Source organism: Pongo pygmaeus, chromosome 16, assembly GCF_028885625.2.
Source record: "Pongo pygmaeus isolate AG05252 chromosome 16, NHGRI_mPonPyg2-v2.0_pri, whole genome shotgun sequence".
Taxonomy (NCBI): domain Eukaryota; kingdom Metazoa; phylum Chordata; class Mammalia; order Primates; family Hominidae; genus Pongo; species Pongo pygmaeus.
Genome location: NC_072389.2, coordinates 57,177,825 through 57,196,744, shown reverse-complemented (window position 1 = coordinate 57,196,744; position 18,920 = coordinate 57,177,825). Strand labels below are relative to the sequence as shown.

The 18,920-nt window shown below is 42.9% G+C and overlaps 2 protein-coding genes and 1 long non-coding RNA gene across 8 annotated transcripts in view; 2 read left to right on the top strand and 1 right to left on the bottom strand.

Moving 5' to 3' along the window:
* Window positions 1-10,938, top strand: part of LEO1 (LEO1 homolog, Paf1/RNA polymerase II complex component) — a 39,001-nt gene extending 28,063 nt beyond the window's left edge. Inside the window, exons 11-13 of one of the 3 annotated variants that reach the window (XM_054451726.2) lie at window positions 2,399-2,496; window positions 8,195-8,292; window positions 10,703-10,775. In XM_054451726.2, coding sequence (XP_054307701.1) covers window positions 2,399-2,496; window positions 8,195-8,292; window positions 10,703-10,775 — 269 coding nt within the window. Of the gene's footprint in view, window positions 1-2,398; window positions 2,497-8,194; window positions 8,293-10,677 lie in introns of all 3 variants that reach the window. The other 2 variants (XM_054451721.2, XM_054451725.2) reach the window with 2 other exon arrangements.
* On the bottom strand, window positions 239-18,362 carry LOC134738202 (uncharacterized). The gene is made up of 4 exons (XR_010123820.1): window positions 17,683-18,362; window positions 14,623-14,727; window positions 2,670-2,798; window positions 239-2,183 (listed from the first exon to the last, which is right to left on the bottom strand). It is a non-coding gene; the product is annotated as an uncharacterized LOC134738202 (long non-coding RNA).
* The window catches only part of LOC129014375 (RNA polymerase-associated protein LEO1-like), a 49,360-nt gene continuing 43,236 nt past the window's right edge, over window positions 12,797-18,920 (top strand). For all 4 annotated transcript variants that reach the window (XR_010123819.1, XM_063652240.1, XM_063652242.1 and 1 more), the window contains exons 1-2: window positions 12,797-12,912; window positions 18,356-18,450. Coding sequence is in view for 3 of the 4 variants with exons in the window: in XM_063652240.1 (XP_063508310.1) it covers window positions 18,370-18,450 (81 nt within the window). In the remaining variant the exon portion in view is untranslated. The remainder of the gene's footprint in view (window positions 12,913-18,355; window positions 18,451-18,920) is intronic.

Here is an 18,920-nt window from a genome sequence, read left to right as displayed (position 1 = left end):
ACATTTCATCATTTCGGGATTCTGGACTTCATCTTGGCATTGGATGTAATCCGACTGCCAAGTCACCGGACTTTTTTTTTTTTTTTTTTGAGATGGAGTCTCGCTCTGTCACCCAGGCTGGAATGCAGTGGTGTGATCTTGGCTCACTGCAACCTCTGCCTCCCGGGTTCAAGTGATTCTCCTGCCTCAGCCTCCCGAGTAGCTGGGATTACAGGTGTGCGCCACCACACCCGGCTAATTTTTGTATTTTTAGTAGAGACGGGGTTTCACTATGTTGGCCAGGCTGGTCTCAAACTCCTGACCTCAAGTGATCTGCCCGCCTTGGCCTCCCAAAGTACTGGGATTACAGGTGTGAGCCACTGTGCCTGGCCCCGACATTTTATTTTTAAAGAACCAGTTGTCATGAGTGACCTAGTTCATTCAGGTGAGCTTGAAAGGTAGGAACTGCTGTTGTTCCTACTTTGGGTTTTATCCCTTGAGCTTTTGCTTTCTGACTTGAGAATTTGCCAGCTATATTGGAACTTTTGTCAACCTTTTTTATTACCTAATTGGGAATCAAGAAATTAAACTATTCAGAAATTATGGGATATTTTCTTTCATTCTTCTTCTACATTTCTCTTAGATTTTCTTTTGCATATTTCCTCCTTTCGTAAGTATCACTGATTTCTGATGGTTAACGTTTTTTCCACACATACTGAATTTCAGGCAAATGCTCAACACTTGACATGCATCCTATTTGATCCTCATAACAACGTTATGATCTAGTTGCTCTTATTTCCTTGTTCTTATTGAGGAAACTGAGACTTTGAGAGGTTGACTAACTTGCCCAAAGGCACGTAGTGGCTAACTGGTCAGTTCTTAAACCAAGGTCATCTGACTTCTGAGACATCTGTCCCAGCCGTGACTCTGCATCCACCTGGTTCTTACCCAGGGGTTCCCCCAAGCCAGTAGCAAGACGACATGCTGAAAAGCGAACTAAGAAGACCTGGCTGGCCTCCTGACCCTGCCCGCTCTCATCTGAGTCCTGCTGCTTTTTAGTTGTATAACTTTTGAAGAGTTACATAGTCTCCCTTAACTTCTGTTACCTCATTGTGACAAAAACAACCTATTAATAATGGTAGTTAGAACATAAGGTTGTTTTGAAGATTACATAATGTAATACATTTAAAGTACTTAGCCCACAGCCTGGCATATAACAAGTAAATTTTTTAAACACCCAAATTTATTTTTCTCTCACTGTCCCATGAAACTCATTTCTCCTTTTCTTATAGTGACTGCATTTGGTCTGGTGACCTGTTACATATTACCTACCTAGTATTTATTTGGGGACCACAGTACAGAGACCCTTTCTTTTTTGTCAATGCTGATTTCCCATAGAAAAAGATTCAATTGTGTGGAAATAAACCACACAAAAATTAAATAAAAATTTTAAAAATCCAAGGATGCTTTAAGAGAGAGAGGTATGTAACATTCAGGTCATCAGAGATTAAAAATCTAGCACACGAGTCTAGTAGTGCTCAGTTCCATACAGTAATCAGATAGGCAAGGAGTGGGGACAAAGGGAAGGCTTTGGGTTTTGAGGGGGAGGGGCTTGGTCTAAAGTCCTCGGCTCTTATTCCACCCAGAGGTTCACCTGGGCTTAGGCAGTGGAGCAGATGGGCGCCCCTCTGCATCTCTCTTTGAAAGGTCTGCCTGGCAACAAACGGTCTTTACAGGACCAGGAAACCACTTTCTTGCTTTACCTTCAAACTCATTTTGGAATTAACTGTTACTGGTGGAAGAATGTCTCAGGCTTTCATAGTTGACTTCAGAAGAGTAGGATATCTTGCCTCTTTAGACAACTTGCACACAAGCCTTTTTGATCTTTGAAAGTGGTCAGGTTTTTGTATTTTGAGAGGGTAAGTCTGCTTCATTTCAACATATCTAAAATTTATACTTATCTTTAAATCAAAAACTGTAAAATTATTTGGTTCCCCTGGGAGGAAATATACAGAGGGAACTAAAGATATTTATCAGAAGAAAACATTTAAGAATGAATAGGTCACTGTCTTTGAAAGTTACTCACCGTTGGACACAGTGGCTCACGCCTATAATCCCAGCACTTTAGGAGGCTGAAGAAGGAGGATTGCTTGATTCTAGGAGTTCAAGACCAGCCTGGGCAACATGGCAAGACTTCATCTCCACTAAAAGGAAAAAAAAATCAGCTGGGCATGGGTAGGTAGTGCACACCTGTGGTCCCACCTACTTGGGAGGCTGAGGCAGGAGGATCACCTAAGCCCAGGAGGTCAAGGCTGCAGTGAGCCATGATTGTGCCACTGCACTCCAGCCTGGGCCTCAAAGCAAGACCCTGTCTCAGAAAAAAAAAAAGGTGACTCACAATCTATACTTTTGCTTTCAGAGGAACGAGCCAGAATCTATTCATCAGACAGTGATGAGGGATCAGAAGAAGATAAAGCTCAAAGATTACTCAAAGCAAAGAAACTTACCAGTGATGAGGTAAGACCAAATTTATTCAATTCTAGGGGTTTATCCTGTACTCAGGAGCCAACTGCTTTGAATGAAGAGCTCACAGATCAGACAGGCACAAATTAGTTGTCTACACACTTCACTGAAATCCAGTGAGATAAATGCAGTAACAAGACAGAGTGATCCAGAGGAGGGTCTGATACCTGTGCTTAGAGAGGTCTTAGAAGGCTGCGTGGAGGATAAGACTTCTTGCTGGGTGTTGAAGAGTGATCAGAAGCTTGCTGGTCAAACTGTCCTGTCTCTGGTAGGTCACTCCGGATAGATGGAAAGGCCTGGAAGAAAAGGTGCAGGTCCCTGACATACCAAGGCTAATCCAAGAGAGAATGACAGATCATTCAGTGTGGCAGACCAGAGGGTGTATCTCCTTTTTGTAAAAATTCTCAGTATTTTTTTTTTTAATTAGGAAAATAATTCATTCTTGGTTGGATGCAGTGGCTCATGCCTGTAATCCCAGTATTTTGGGAGGCCTAGGCAAGCAGATTGCTTGAGCTCAGGAGTTTGAGACTAGACTGGGCAACATAGGGAGACCCCATCTCTCCAAAAAAATACAAAAATTAGCTGGATGTAGTGGTGCGTGCCTGTAGTCTCAGCTAGAGTCTTGAGGTGGGAGGATTGCTTGAGGCTGCAGTGAGGCATGATTGCACCACTGCACTCCAGCTTAGGCAACAGAGTGAGACCCTGTCTCAAAAAAAAAAAAAAAAAAGAAAATAATTCATTCTTATGTTGGGAAAACCTATTTTCTTTTTATTTACATGAAACAGTATTTGGCTGGGCGCGGTGGCTCACGCCTGTAATCCCAGCACTTTGGGAGGCTGAGGTGGGTGGATCACCTGAGGTTGGGAGTTCGAGACTAGCCTGACCAACCTGGAGAAACCTCGTATCTACTAAAAATACAAATTAGCAGGGCCTGGTGGTGCATGCCTGTAATCCCAACTACTCTCAGCCTCGGGAGACTGAGGCAGGAGAATTGCCTGAACCTGGGAGGTGGAAATTGCAGTGAGCCGAGATCGCGCCATTGTGCTCCAGCCTGGGCAACAGGAGTAAAACTCCATCTCAAAAAGTATTTGAAATTGTATTGAGTAATTTAATAAATTGAAATACATTTTCATTTATTATTGACATAAATTATTTCAAGATAATTTAAAAATATTTTATCTTATTTTTAAACAGCATCCTTTTCATATTATAAGAGAATAGGCCCTGAGAATTTTTCTTTTTCTTTTTCTTTTTTTTAAAACAGAGTCTCACTCTTGCCCAGGCTGACGTGCAGTGGCGTGATCTCAGTTCACTGCAAGCTCCGCCTCCTGGGTTCATGCCATTCTTCTGCCTCAGCCTCTCGAGTAGCTGGGACTACAGGCGCCCGCTACCATGCCCGGCTAATTTGTTGTATTTTTAGTAGAGATGGGGTTTCACCGTGTTAGCTAGGATGGTCTTGATCTCCTGACCTTGTGATCTGCCTGCCTCAGCCTCCCAAAGTGCTGGGATTACAGGCGTGAGCCACCGCACCTGGCCTCTTTTTCTTAACACCCCAGTGAGTATTTAACACCTCACTGGGTGATGTGGAGATGCTGAGAAATTTAAAGTTTTCATTATACCAGTGAAATACTATATAAAGTAAAATACTATGTATGGTATAACAGATGGTGAAAAGTGATAAGGAGACAAATTATGCAGGAAAGCGATATAGAGAATGCTCTGGGGGTCTTGGGAGTTGGGATGTTATGCTTTTAGAAATGCTGTTCAGGGAAGCTTTCACTGGAATGGTGATCTTTGAGTAAACGTCTGAAGGTAGTGACAGTGAACTGTTCAGCTCTCTGGAGAGTGTTGCATGCAGAATTAGGAAGTGCAAAGGCCCTGAGGTGGGAACCTGCCTGGCATGTGTGAAGAAAGCACAGAGGCTGAAGCTGGAGCCTTGTGAGTGAGAGGAAGAGGGCAGAAATATGATAGGGCCAGATCACCTAGGGCCTCACACCATTTGTAAGGCTTTTTTTTTTTTGTATTTTTTGTAGAGACGGGGTTTCAGCATGTTGCTCAGGCTGGTCCCGAATTCCTGGGCTCAAGCAGTGTGCCTGCCTCAACTTCCCAAAGTGCTGGAATTACAGGCATAAGCCACCGTGATGGACTGTTTTATTTTGGTTTTTTATTCTGAGTGGTTTTCATTGGAAGTTTTCAGCAGAGGAGAGAAGATATGATTTAACTCTTAGTAGGATCACTGACTGCTTTGTTGAGAGTATCTTGATTGTGCCTGTGAAATAATGGCCTTACCTGTTTCCCAGGTATCTATAGATCAAGGTAGCACAACAGAGCTGAGAGAGTAGAGGCTTTGGAGTCTTAAAAGACTACCTAGGTTGGAATCCTGCTTCTACCGCTGAAATCTTTTATCTTAAATGTCTGGCTTTTCTGAACCTCATTTTTCTCTCAGCGTTGCTGTAAAATTAAAATTTAATATCATGTGTATAAATATAAAGTTTTATTACACATAGTATATATGAAAAGTATATAATATAAATATATATTTATATTATGAAGATATCATTAGTATTTCAAAATGTGATGAAATTGGAATTTTTAAAAGGCACATGGAAACAGATTGTTGACCATTTCAGTTTGTTCTCTGACAAGTATGCCTAAACTCTCTAAGATAAGGACTTCCCTTAAGTATCATTCAGGAATAAATCAGTAATGTACCAGACAGCATGATTATTAGCAATTAAAAATTATAACTAATTTTAAAAAAATTCTTATTTCTATCCTTTACCCTAACTGGTACCTTTGTAAAAAGCTATGTAGCTGAAATTCCTATTTTCTTCTTTGGTATCTTTATCTGAAATATATTTTACCCTCTTGAAACATTTTCAGTGGTTGTGCAATTTTAGGGCAATTTTCTTTCAGGAGATTTTTGGCTTCCATTATTATTATTACTGAAAAATGAGCTTTCTAATGGTGATTTCTTTTGGCACTTTGAATATGCCATCCTCTGCCTTCTGCCCTCCATTGTTCTGATGAGAAGCCAGCTCTTTATCGTCTTGAGATTCCCTTGTATGTGACAAGTCATTTTTCTCTAGCTGCTTTCAGGAAGTTTTCTGTCTTTCAGCATTTTTACTGTGATGTGTCTGCATGTGGTTCTCTTTGCATTTATTCTACTTGCAATTTGTTGAGCTTCTTGGATGTGTAGGGTAATGTTTTTCAACAAATCTGGGAAGTTTTCAGTCATTGTTTCATTTAATATTTTTTCTGCTGTTTTCCGTCCTCTCCTGCTGTTCCTATTAGGTGTATGTTGGTGTGTTTAGTGGTGTCTCGCATTTCTTTGGGACTCTATTCATTTTTCTTCATTCTGTCTTCTCCATTCTTCAGATTGCATAATCTCTGTCGATCCATCATCAAGTCTGCTGATCCTAGTTCAAATCTACTATTGTGCCGTTCTGGTCACATTTCATTTCAGTTACCCTTTCAGTGTAAGAATTCCCATTTGGTCCCTTTTTTTTTTTAAATCATTTCTGTCATTTTATTGATATTCTCTCTTGATAATACATTGTTATAATGCTTTTCTTTCTTTTTTTTTTTGAGACAGGGTCTCACTCTGTTGCCCAGGCAGGGGTGCGGTGGTGCAATCTCGGCTCACTGCCACCTCCACCTCCCAGGTTTAAGTGATTCTCCTGCCTCAGCCTCCCAAGTAGCTGGGATTACAGGTGCATGCCACCATGCCTGGCTAGTTTTTGTACTTTTAATAGAGACGAGGTTTTACCATGTTGGCCAGGCTGGTATCGAACTCCTGACCTTGTGATTCACCCGCCTTGGCCTCCCAAAGTGCTGGGATTACAGGCATGAGCCACCGTGCCTAGCCTATTTTTAAATTTATTTTATTTTATTTATTTATTTATTTTTGAGATGGATTTTCGCACGGTCGCCCAGGCTGGAGTGCAGTGGCGCGATCTTGGCTCACTGCAACTTCCGCCTCCCGAGTTCAAGCGATTCTCCTGCCTCAGCCTCCCGAGTAGCTGGGATTACAGGTGCCCGCCACTATGCCCGGCTAATTTTTTGTATTTTTAGTAGACATGGGTTTCACTATGTTGGCCAGGCTGGTCTCAAACTCCTGACCTTGTGATCTGCCCGCATTGGTCTCCCAAAGTGCTGAGATTACAGGCGTGAGCCACTGCGCCCAGCCTATTTTTTATATACAGAGGGTTTCACTTTGTTGCCCAAGCTGGTCTCAAACTCTCAGCTCAAGGGATCCTCCCACCTCGACCACCCAAAGTGCTGGGATTACAGGCGTGAGCCACTGTGCCTGGCACTAGACAAAATTTGTTTGTTGGTCTTTTTTTTTTTTTTTTTTTTGAGACAAAGTCTCATTCTGTTGCCCAGGCTGGATTGCAGTGGTGCCATCTTGGTTCACTGCAAGCTCCACCTCCTGGGTTCAAGCAGTTCTCCTGCCTCAGCCTTCCTAGTAGTTGGGATTATAGGCACCTGCCACCACGCCCAGCTAATTTTTGTATTTTTAGTAGAGACAGGGTTTTGCCATGTTAGTCAGGCTGGTCTTGAACTCCTGACATCAGGTGATCCACCCGCCTCGCCCTGTCAAAGTGCTGGGATTACAGGCATGAGCCAATGCACCTGGCCAAAATTTGTTTCATTGTTCTGCAACATATTTGTTTTAAATTAGATGAGGCAACATCTTAATGATGCATTTACAGTGCTGAACTGTTGGCAAACGTGAGTCCTCATCTAAGCAGATGCTACTTTTTTCTTGGCAAGTAGAAACTGTGAATGAAAATTGAGAAGTGTCATGGGACTTCTGTTTGTTTATTCCTAGTATTCTCAGAAGTGATTTTTTTTTTTTTTTTTTTTTTTTTTTTTAAGTGATCCATCACATAGCCTTCTGCTAGGCTGGGCAGTTGTAAACCTATACTGACTGACTTAAAAATGCCTCTTGGGAATGGCCACCTAGCTGTTACAGGAACCACCCTCTACCTCCCTTACCCAAATACTCTCTTTCAGGTCTTCCTGCACTCTTCCCTTTCCTTCCCTGACAACAAAAATTTTACTTCCATCTGGACCTCTCAACCCCTGCCACTGCCTCTTCATGTTACCCTAGTTTGAGTCCTGGTCATGGGTTACAATGGAATAAGGAATGGGAGCATTCCTGTTCTAAGTTCCTCTCTGTGCTTTGCACACTAAGGCCCACCCAAACACCTGGGTATGCCTCTGAGATTAAGGGGAGTTTTCAGACCCCAGGTCCCCAGTCCAGAGAACACCATTATCATCATAGCATGCCTTGAAATGGGGGCAAGGGCCAGTCTATATTAGAGTGAACTGCATCGATTTTGGTGCTATCCTTTCCCACTTGTATGGCCTTGGGCCAGTCATCTCATATTTCTATTTCCTCATCTGATCAATGGAGTTTATACTCGCTGTCTTGTAAAAATGTTGCGTTACAGTATTAATAAACAACAGATTTGAAAGTAACACAATATGTAGTAGCTGAACAAGAAATACTATTTTCCCTTTTCCAACAGAGTCTAAGTTACCAAAAAGAAGAAAAATGTAAAGGAGAGCTTTTTATTCTCCCTCATTTTTTTAAGTAGTTAAAACTTTACACAATCTAAATTACCTCAAAGATCTAGATAAATAGGTAGGGGGAGAAAGTGTGTGCTGGTACTCTGTTCTCCAGGAGCCTGGGAAAAGGGAAAGACCCAAGCTGAAAGAAACATGGAGACAGTGGAAAGGAGAGGTATCAAGGCCAACCCGCGGCTTTCTTAGACAAAAGAGGTACCTTCTATGAAGGATTAGTCAGAATGTGGTGCCAGGCAGCCTCCCCTCTGTGTCTCTTTCTCCAGCTCTCCCTCTTGAGACTCCATTTCCCCTTTGACAACCCTGCCTTATCTTCATAACTGTGGACTGTCTTTTTCTGTATCTACAGGGACCTGCATTCATGACTGTATTAGCAAGCTTTCTTTTAGACTTAATAAAAATATTTTTGTCATTTACTGCATTTATATATGACACTGGGATCCGTTGCAGTTATGTTCAGTAAGGCAGCATCCCACATGTGTAATTTCACAAAATGAAGTCATCCTGAAGGATTCTCTCACCTTTCTAAGTCCTGGGAGTCTGAGGAACTGTACACCTTTGCTCTGTGTGATGGCTGGCTGGCTGGCTGGCTTGCTTATTTATTTATTTGTTTGTTTGTTTGAGATGAAGTCTTGCTCTGTTGCCCAGACTGGAGTGCAGTGCCGCGATCTCAGCTTACTGCAACCTCCACCTCCCGGGTTCAACTGATTCTCCTGCCTCAGCCTCCTGAGTAGCTGGGATTACAGGCATGCGCCACCACACCTGGCTAGTTTTTTGTATTTTTAGTAGAGATGGGGTTTCACCATCTTGGTCAGGCTGGGTTCAAACTCCTGACCTCATGATCCTCCCGCCTTGGCCTCCCAAAGTGCTGGGATTACAGGCGTGAGCCATTGCGCCCGGCTGGTCCTTGGCAGGCTTTCTAAAGCAGAATTTCACAGCTTCTTACTCCAGAGGATGGATTAGGACTGGTGCCAGTGAGACTTCTTTGGGAGAGCCCTGGCCATCTCCTGGCTGCTGCTGTCCAGGGGCCTTTAGGACAGGCTGTACCATCTTTTAGAATTACCATGCTAGTTCTTTTAGTGATTCAAATTTCATCTCATTAAAGGATTTTAGAGCTGAAAAGACAAACACACCAAGGCTCACTTTTGGAAGGTTACCAAAAAATAGTGATTGCATGTAAAATGTTTAAGATTTTTCCTTTGGAAATTAAAAGACAAGTAGTGTGATTGAATGTGCTCTTTGCCTGTGGGGCTGGGAGAGAAGTATTTGGGTTTGCTCTAGCCTGCAGAGTAGAAAGGAGGGGCTCTTGTCCCTTCTTGGGGGCAGGGTCCATCTTTCAGTATTGCTGTTTAGGTAATTTCACTGCTGCCAGCTGGGAAGTAAATGGAGGAGACTTCTCTAAATCTCTTACTGTGGATTCATAACTTTCCCCCTTTGAATTCTATGGCCTTTCAGGTCTGTGGGAATGTATTTGGGATAATAAGGCAGGAAACAAGTGTGAGATGCTATCTTGTCTGTCAGAGGGCCAGCCATGAGAACCATCAGAAAAAAGTGGGCATACCAGGTTGCATTCTCCATCTAGCAGCCTGTGGTCACAGCAGCAAGTGTCTGGCTTTCCCTAACTTCAACCTTCAAACCATTTGTTCATCCCATTTAATTTTTAATTTTTATTTATTTATTTATTTTTGAGACGGAGTCTTGCTTGCTCTGTTGCCCAGGCTGGAGTATAGTGGTGCGATCTCAGCTTATTGCAACCTTTGCCTCCCGGGTTAAGCGATTCTCCTGCCTCAGTCTCTCGAGTAGCTGGGATTGCAGGCGCACACCACCACACCTGGCTAATTTTTGTATTTTTAGTAGAGATGGAGTTTTGCCATGTTGGCCAGTCTGGTCTCAAACTCCTGACCTCAGGTGATCCACCCCCTTTGGCCTCCCAAAGTGCTGGGATTACAGGCATGAGCCATCATGCCTGGCCCATCCCATTTAGTGTCAGTTTGTTTTAATCAGTATTTGATATTTAGATACTGACATGTTCAAATTCTATCTGTAAAAAATGTTTTTTAGATAACTTCCTAAATTATTTGTTTCTGTTAGAATGTTTGTACAGAATGATTTTAAACAGAGGAAACTTGTTTATAGATGCCCTTTAATGTCATCAAATATTTTCTTAAAAACCTTTATGATGTGTTTTTAATGCATTGAAACAAATTGTTCCAAAAAAACCAAATCAACTGTCTTTAAAATACTGAATTTTAGATAATGAAAAGAAGTGAAATGCTGAGGAGGCAGAGAAAAAAAAATTTGAGAAGTTACCTGATTATGGTAAAAATATCCTGACAGGACCAGTGGTTAGACAGGCAGGGGCTCGGGAGAGCCCCGCCCCTTCTGTGGCAAATCCTGTCTCCAGTTTCCTGCACATCCTGCTGTGTTCAAAGGTTTCCCTGTGAGAGATTAGCTCACAGTTGCTGACATCTCACAATCTCCCTCACAATCTGCAAGAACCGTTACTTTGAGTTGTCAGAGGGTCATTCAGCTCATAGCTACTTTTGATAAACCATCCTAAAAATGTTCTTTATTGACTTGTAGATGTGTAAACATTGTATCTGTTTAGGAAGGTGAACCTTCTGGAAAAAGAAAAGCAGAAGATGATGATAAAGCAAATAAAAAGCATAAGAAGTATGTGATCAGTGATGAAGAGGAAGAAGAAGATGATTGAAGTATGAAATATGAAAACATTTTATATATTTTATTGTACAGTTATAAATATGTAAACATGAGTTATTTTGATTGAAATGAATCAATTTGCTTTTGTGTAATTTTAATTGTAATAAAACAATTTAAAAGCAAGTCTCTGTGTTTAAGAAATCTACTTTTCCGGCTGGGCGCGGTGGCTCATGCCTGTAATCCCAGCACTTTGGGAGGCCGAGGCGGGTGGATCACAAGGTCGTGGTGGCGGGCGCCTGTAGTCGCAGCTACTCGGGAGGCTGAGGCGGGGGAATTGCTTGAACCTGGGAGGCAGAGGTTGCAGTTAGCCGAGATCGCACCACTGCACTCCAGCCTGGCGATACAGCAAGACTCTGTCTCAAAGCAAACTGATTTTGTTAATGCTTTACACAAAGTCTTAGGTCTCAGTGAATTCCTGCTGATCTCTCAACCCCCTTCCTCTCATTCCCCACAAAGAAGCCTTCTGGGCCAGGCTGAGATTCTCTCACAATTCTGGAGACTTGGAGTCCAAAATCAAGGTGTGGGAGGGCCATGCTGCCTCTGAAGATTCTTGGCAGGGATCCTTCCTTGCCTCTCAGTTTCTGGTAGTTCCTGGTAATCTGTAGCTTTTGACAGTATGACTTCAGTCTCTGCCTCTGTCTTCATATGACCTTCCTTGTGTCTCTGTTCTGGGTCTCAGTATCTCCAGATCTCCCTCTGTTCATAAGGACACCATTCATTGGATTTAGGCCCAACTCTAATCTCATGTGATATCATCTTAACTAATTACATGTGTAAAATTCTCTGTTTCCAAATAAGGTCACATACTGAAATTGTGGGTGGACGTGGATTCGGCAGGGGGTCGGGGGGGGGGGTAGGTCACTATTCGATCCACAATGATAACCATGATAAATATTGTTGTAATATAATTTTTTAAATATTGTATTCAAAATTAATGTCAAAAAATCCATGATGAACAAAATGTCAAAATTTTAAATAAAGACGGGATCTGGGCCGGGCACGGTGGCTCATGCCTGTAATCCTAGCACTTTGGGATGCCAAGGTGGACATCACCTGAGGTCAGGAGATCGAGACCATCCTGGCTAACACAGTGAAACCCTGTCTCTACTAAAAATACAAAATTAGCCAGGCATGGTGGCGCGTGGCTGTAATCCTAGCTACTTGGGAGGCTGAGGCAGGAGAATTGTTTGAACCTGGGAGGCGGAGGTTGCAGTGAGCTGAGATCCTGCCACTGCACTCCAGCCTGGGTGACAAGAGTGAGACTCTGTCTTAAAAAACAAACAAAAAATACAAAGGGAGGGCAATTTGATTCCTCTTGATGGGAAGAATGGCAAAGGATTTGCAGGTATGTTTGAAATCCACCACACACATATTTGCCTTCTCTGTGGAGCTCTTCTACATACACTAATGTTGTCCTTACTGACAGCCTCTACTTTTATTCTTCTTTCTTCCTGGTGCTATTAGTCCAAACTGGGAGTGGTAGTTGTGGGAGGCTTACCCTGAAGCCTGGTTATAGAGAAAGAAAAGTGACATCAAGAGAGGGGAGGCCTAAGTCATCATCATGTCACTTTCCTAACTCAGAAATCTTCAGTGCCAGCTATTTCCTGTCTTATCAAATGGAAACTCCTCCACCTGGTTTTTAAGAGCCTTCATTCTGACTCCAGTCTCTCCAAGGCAACACAATTTTGTGTGTTTGTGTTAAACATTTTACCAGTAGACACCTGTGTCAGTTAAGCTCTTGTCTCGTCTCCAAACCTACTCTTCTGTACCTGGCATGGTGGTGCTGGGACCAGGAGTCCACAAACCAGATTTGAGCTTCGCCAGCTGCCCCCTATTAGGGGGCGCCAAAGGAAGACTGGAAGCCTGGAGAACTAAGAAGGGATTGCTCCTTCCTGTTTGCTTATGGAACTTTCTGGGGGCTTCCTGTTGACTTGCATTTTCTGTGAGAGGACCCACCAACACTTCTTCACCTCAGCAGAGGCAGAGCCTTTCTGCAGCTGCGGAGTCCAGTTTGCAGTTTTGCCAGCACTTGGAGAGCCAACTTCATTTTCTCCCCTGAGAGACATCTGGACCAGTTGGGCAGCAGCTTTTCCTCAGGTATGAGTTAAGCTCCAGGAGGCCCTTTATGTAAGTAAGTTTTTATAATCCCCCCTCGTCCCTATGTTCCCTCAGCCCCACAGGTGGAAGCTGTTCTTTGCATATGCTATCTCTGTGAACTCGTAGAGTTCTTCTTTCAGTAACGTAGTCCACAACTTTAAACTCAATTGCAACTTTAAAATATTCTTTCTGTACAGACAACTGGTGTGTTTTCTGTTTCCTGACTAGAACCTGACTAGGTGGTCAAGGAAACAAATCCTCAAAGATGGAGTTGAGGGGTTGGTGTGGGTTTGAGTGCAGTTCTGAACTCCCCACCAATGAGAAGGGGGATGCTGGTAGCCCATGGTGTCCATTGGTATCACAGTGAGTCAGATTATCTTATTTACTAGAGTAGACTACAAACTGGGGAAAGGAAATACCCAGAATTGGGGGATTACTAGATACTGGCTCAGTTGATGCTCACTCCTAGAACCTAAAACACTCCACTAAATACAAAGTGGAGACTGACAGTGGTCAGGTGATAGATGGAGTTTTAGCCCAAGTTCAACTCACAGTATGCCCTCCAGATTTGATAGATGGAGTTTTAGCCCAAGTTCAACTCACAGTATGCCCTCCAGATTTACTGACCCACCTTGTGGTTGTTTCCCCAGTTCTTAAATATATGATTGGAGTAGATATATTTTGTCAACTGAGAGATTCCCCACATTGTCTTCTGATCTATGAAGCACCATTAAAGTAGAAAGGACCAAGTGGAAGTCCCTGGAACTTATTTTTCTCACCAGGATAATAAAGCAAAAACAACACTGCATGCTTGGGGGAACTGCAAAGATGAATGATACCATCAAAGAGTTGAAAGAAGCAGAGGTGATGTTACCTCTTACATCCCCCATTTATTTATTCATTATTTTATTTTATTTATTTATTTATGAGACAGGGTCTCGCTCCTTATTTACTTATTTTTGAGACGGAGTCTCGCTCCATCGCCAAACCTGGAGTGCAGTGGTGCGATCTCAGCCCACTGCAACTTCCGCCTCCCAGGTTCAAGTCATTCTCCTGGCTCAGCTTCCTGAGTAGCTGGGATTACAGACGCACGGCCACCATGCCTGGCTAGTTTTTTTTATATTTTTGGTAGAGATAGGGTTTCACCATGCTGGCCAAGCTGCTCTAGAACTCCTGACCTCAGGTGATTTGCCTGCCTCAGCCTCCCAAAGTGCTGGGATTACAGGCATGAGCCACCGCACCGGGCCACATCCCTAATTTAGCTCACCTGTATGGCCTATTGGCGGATTGATCTTGGAAATGACTGGTTATCTTACACTGAATCAAATAATGACTATACTAGCAGCTGCTTTTTTTTTTTTTTTTTTGAGACAGTCTCACTCTGTCACCCAGGGTGGGTCACTAGGATTGTGAGAAATATATTATTAAGCAGAGGAGGACATGTATCCTTCAAAAGCTGTAGGCAAGGCCAGGTGTGGTGGCCCTTTGGGAGGCCGAGGTGGGTGGATCACCTGAAGTCAGGAGTTCAAGACAAGCCTGGGCAAATGCTTTTTTCCCCTCCATATTAATATGTAAGGACAAATATAAACAGTTTGCTTTTACTTTTTAGACCAATGGCACCCCTCATTAGACCAATGGTACCCCTTATTAGACCAATGAAGCCCCTTTGGTCTGAGGCAACAATCTTGCCTCACAGCTACATGGACTTACCTATGATACTTTGCATATGGAGTCTGCAAAAATCGTGACCATCTTTATGTTCCCCATGTCACACTGGTCCACTGCATCGATGACATTATGCTGATGGTATCTGATCTGATGAGTAGGAAATAACTGTACTTTAGATGCCTTAGTAATCAGCGTGCAAACCAGAGAGTGGGAGATAATCCCCATCAAAATTTAGGGGCATGCCACCTCAGTGAAGTTTCTGGGGGACTAATGGTCTGGAGCATGTCTGGATAGCCCCTCCAAAATGAAGGGTAAGGTGTTGTACCTTAAACCACCTACCAGTGCAAAAGAATGCTTGGTGGATCTTTCTGGATTTAGGAGCCAACGTACACTTTATTTCATTATGCTACTTTGACCTTTTGCCAAGTAAGGCAGAGATGCTACCTGTTTTAAGTGAGGACCAGAATAAGAGACTATTCTGCAGTAATTCCAGGCTACAGGGCAAACTGCTCTTCCACTTTGGCCTAATAACCCAGCATATCTGATAATGCTCAGTGTGTCTGTGGCAAATATCACTGCTGTCTGAACCCTGTGGTTAGAATCAGCAAGAGAACTGAGTACAGGTCTCTAGGGATTTGAAACATATCCATGTCCTCTTTTGTAGACAGTCCCTTTTTTTTTTTTTTTTTTTTTTTTTTTGAGATGGAGTCTTGCTCTATCCCCCAGGCTGGAGTGCAGTGGTGCAATCTCGGCTCACTGCAAGCTCTGCCTCCCGGGTTCACGCCATTCTTCTGCCTCAGCCTGCCGAGTAGCTGGGACTACAGGCGCCCACCACCACGCCCGGCTAATTTTTTTGTATTTTTTTAGTAGAGATGGGGTTTCACCATGTTAGCCAGGATGGTCTCAATCTCCTGACCTTGTGATCCACCCACCTCGGCCTCCCAAAGTGCTGGGATTACAGGTGTGAGCCACCGCACCGGCCTAGACAGGCCCTTTTAACACTTAATCATGGAACATCAAGTAACTACACAGGCTGAGCTTCTCAGAATGAACTGGGCATTTTCTGTCCCAGGAAGCTGTAAGATTGGGCATATGTATGGCAGTCTTTTACCAATCTATCATCTTGGCCCAATGAGGTGAGAAGGCATGAGAAGGTTTCTTGTTTAGGTGGCTCAGGCTCCCTTAATACAGACTCCTACTGAATTGCCTCTTCTGTCTCCTTCTCCAAAAGCAAAAAGCCTGGTTTCAAATATCCTCAATTTATTTACTCATTTGTTTAGTCCCCAGTATGCAAATAATAAAATGACTATGGCTATCTGCTCAGCTCTGGGCCATACACAGTGGCTATGTAGGCCAAGTTCCCATTTAATTTATAGCTCAAAAAACTCTACTCATATTGAGAATTAAAAAGATTCTAGTACTCAGAGTTCAAGAAAGGGGCAGCAACTGCAAATACCTTAAAGAAAACACCCAAGAAACTCCCAACTGAATGAAATACTATGTGCTCATGTGTACTTTGCCAAATGATTTAAGATTTGACACAAATTAGGCTGGGTGTGGTGGCTCACACCTGTAATCCCAGCACTTTGGGAGGCCGAGGAAGGCAGATTACTTGAGGCCAGCAGTTCAGGACCAGCCTGGCCAACATGGTGAAACCCCGTCTCTACTAAAAACACAAAAATTAGCTGGGTGTGATGGCAGGTGCCTGTAATCCCAGCTGCTACGGAGGCTGAGGCGAGAGAATCGCTTGAACCCAGGAGGTGGAGCTTGCAGTGAGCCAAGATCGTGCCACTGCACTCCAGCCTGGGCAACAGAGTGAGACACCATCTCAAAAAAAAAAAAAAAAAAAAAAAAAAAAGATTTGACACAAATGTGGATAAATATGGACAACATAGGCTTCTATAAACATTCTTGCACAGTGCAGATACATTCAGTGTTGGGCTGGTCCTGAGCAGCACTGTTGTCAAATGCTGTTAAGCACTCTTTCTGTTTTGGTTCAGAATTTTGCTCCTTTATTGCTACATATTTCAGCCGGGAGCCCTGGCAGGTGTTGGTTAACAGATATCTTTGTTAGAGAGCCACAATCACAATCAAAGCTACCATCAAATATACTTTGTGACAGCTTGGGGGATTAAAACAAGGGAAAAGAGTCAGCATAACTCCATTGCAAATGTCTTTTTCTTAAACTTTATAAGATTGTACAAATTATGCATCTAGCTATTCACTAACTTACTGACTTGCAATTTCTTTTTTTTTTTTTTTTTTTTTTTGAGATGGAGTCTCACTCTGCATCTTGGCTCACTGCAACCTCCACCTCCTGGGTTCAAGCAATTCTCGTGCCTCAGCCTCCTGAGTAGCTGGGATTACAGGCATGTGCCACTACGCCTGCCTAATTTTTGTAAGTTTCGTAAAGATAGGGTTTTGCCATGTTGACCAGCCTGGTCTCAACTCCTGACCTCAGGTGATCCACCCGCTTCAGCCTCCCAGAGTGCTGGGATTACAGGCATGAGCCACCACATCTGGCCATGACTCAGACATTGTAACTAGGAAGATAGCCCTAAGCAATGGTGCTTTTCATGTTCTAGTAATGCACACATTTCGGCCCTGGCTCCTGATACCACAAGTTTCTTTTGTGTACTTAGGCTCACTTATGGATGCATCACTTTTAAAAGCCAGGAATTTAGGAAAGGTTCGTAACATTTTTATAGAACCTTAAGCTCTTTAAAGGGTAAACACTAGTAAAACTTCTCTAAAGAACTGGTCGGGCATGGTGGCTCAAACCTGTAATCCCAGCACTTTGGGAGGCCATGGCGGGTGGATCACTTGAAATCAGTAGTTTGAGATCAGCCTGACCAACATGGTGAAACCCTGTCTCTACTAAAAATTCAAAAATTAGCCGGGCATGGTGGTGTGTGCCTATAGTCCCAGCTACTCGGGAGGCTGAGGCAGAAGAATTGCTTGAACCTGGGAGGCGGAGGTTTCAGTGAGCCGAGATCGCACCATTGTACTTTAGCCTGGTTGACAGAGTGAGACTCTGTCTCAAAAAAAAAAAACAAAAAAAAAAACCCATAAAAACAAATCACTCTCAAACTCAGCACTTACAATAAGCATTTACTATTATCATGCTGATTCTGAGTATCAGGAATTCAGGAATGGCTTTGCTGGGTGTTTCTAACTCAGAGTCTCTTGCAGGCTGCTGTCAAGATGTTGGCTGGCACTACATTATCTAACGGCTTGCCTCGGGCTGAAGGATCTGTTTCCAAGATGGCTCACATGGGTTTTGGCAGGGGCCTTAGTTTTTCACTATATGGACCTCTCCATAGGCAGTTTGAATGTCCTCACAGCATGGCAGGTGGCTTTCCCCAAAGCGAGTGACCTAAGACAGAGCAAGACAGAAAAGCCAGTGTCTTTCATAGCCTCATCTCGAATAGAGGTTGTATTCTATTGATCACATAGATCAATCATGACACACTGTTGGAAGAGACCACACAAGGGCATGGAAACCAGAGGCAGGAATCACTAGGATGGGCAGGAACCTTCAAAGCTGGCTGCCACAGTGATTACCTTTCACCCACCAACTCTGCCTCCTCCTTTCTCCAAAGACACACTAGTTAGTTAAGCTTCTGAGAACCTGGCTTAGCCAGTTTGAGGTTGGTTTAATGGAGATTTGGCTTATGAATCTTTGGACTGTGTTGAAGTGGTGGACCAAGAACTAACTGTGTAAAGAACTTTAGCTGGAAAAATTAATACTGTGCATTTTCCCCCAACACCGAAGATCCTAGTGGGACCATGGATCTGTTTGGAGATATAGACGACATTTCTTCTGAGAGTGATGAGGGCAATCAACCACCTATTCCAGGACAGCTGGTTGTAAGTACAATCACCAATATCAACCAATCCCATTATTCACAGCTAAAAAAGAAAGCTTCAGAGGCTGATGAGTCTGTCTCTCATGTTGAGAGAGGACATGGATAGCTGAACATCTGATGAATAGGTGACTTTCTTAGCTATACTGGGAATTTCTGGATATAAGAAGGCACAGAAGGAACTACTCAGAATAAGGGTGATGCCAAACTTTAGGGGCTAGACTAATATAAAATAATATAAAAATATAATATAATTAATATATAATATAAAAACCTTTCATTTAAAGGTTTTTCTTATTCAAGCCTATGACAAGAAGCATGAGCTATGCTGATATTCTCTGATTTTAATAGTTGCCTAGTATTGATGGGGTGAATAATTTCATACTTCTGTTGCTGAATATATTATGCAAAAAAAGTCAATAAAAGATACTTTTTTCTACTAATGTTGGATAACAGATCTTGTTTTCCTGTGTT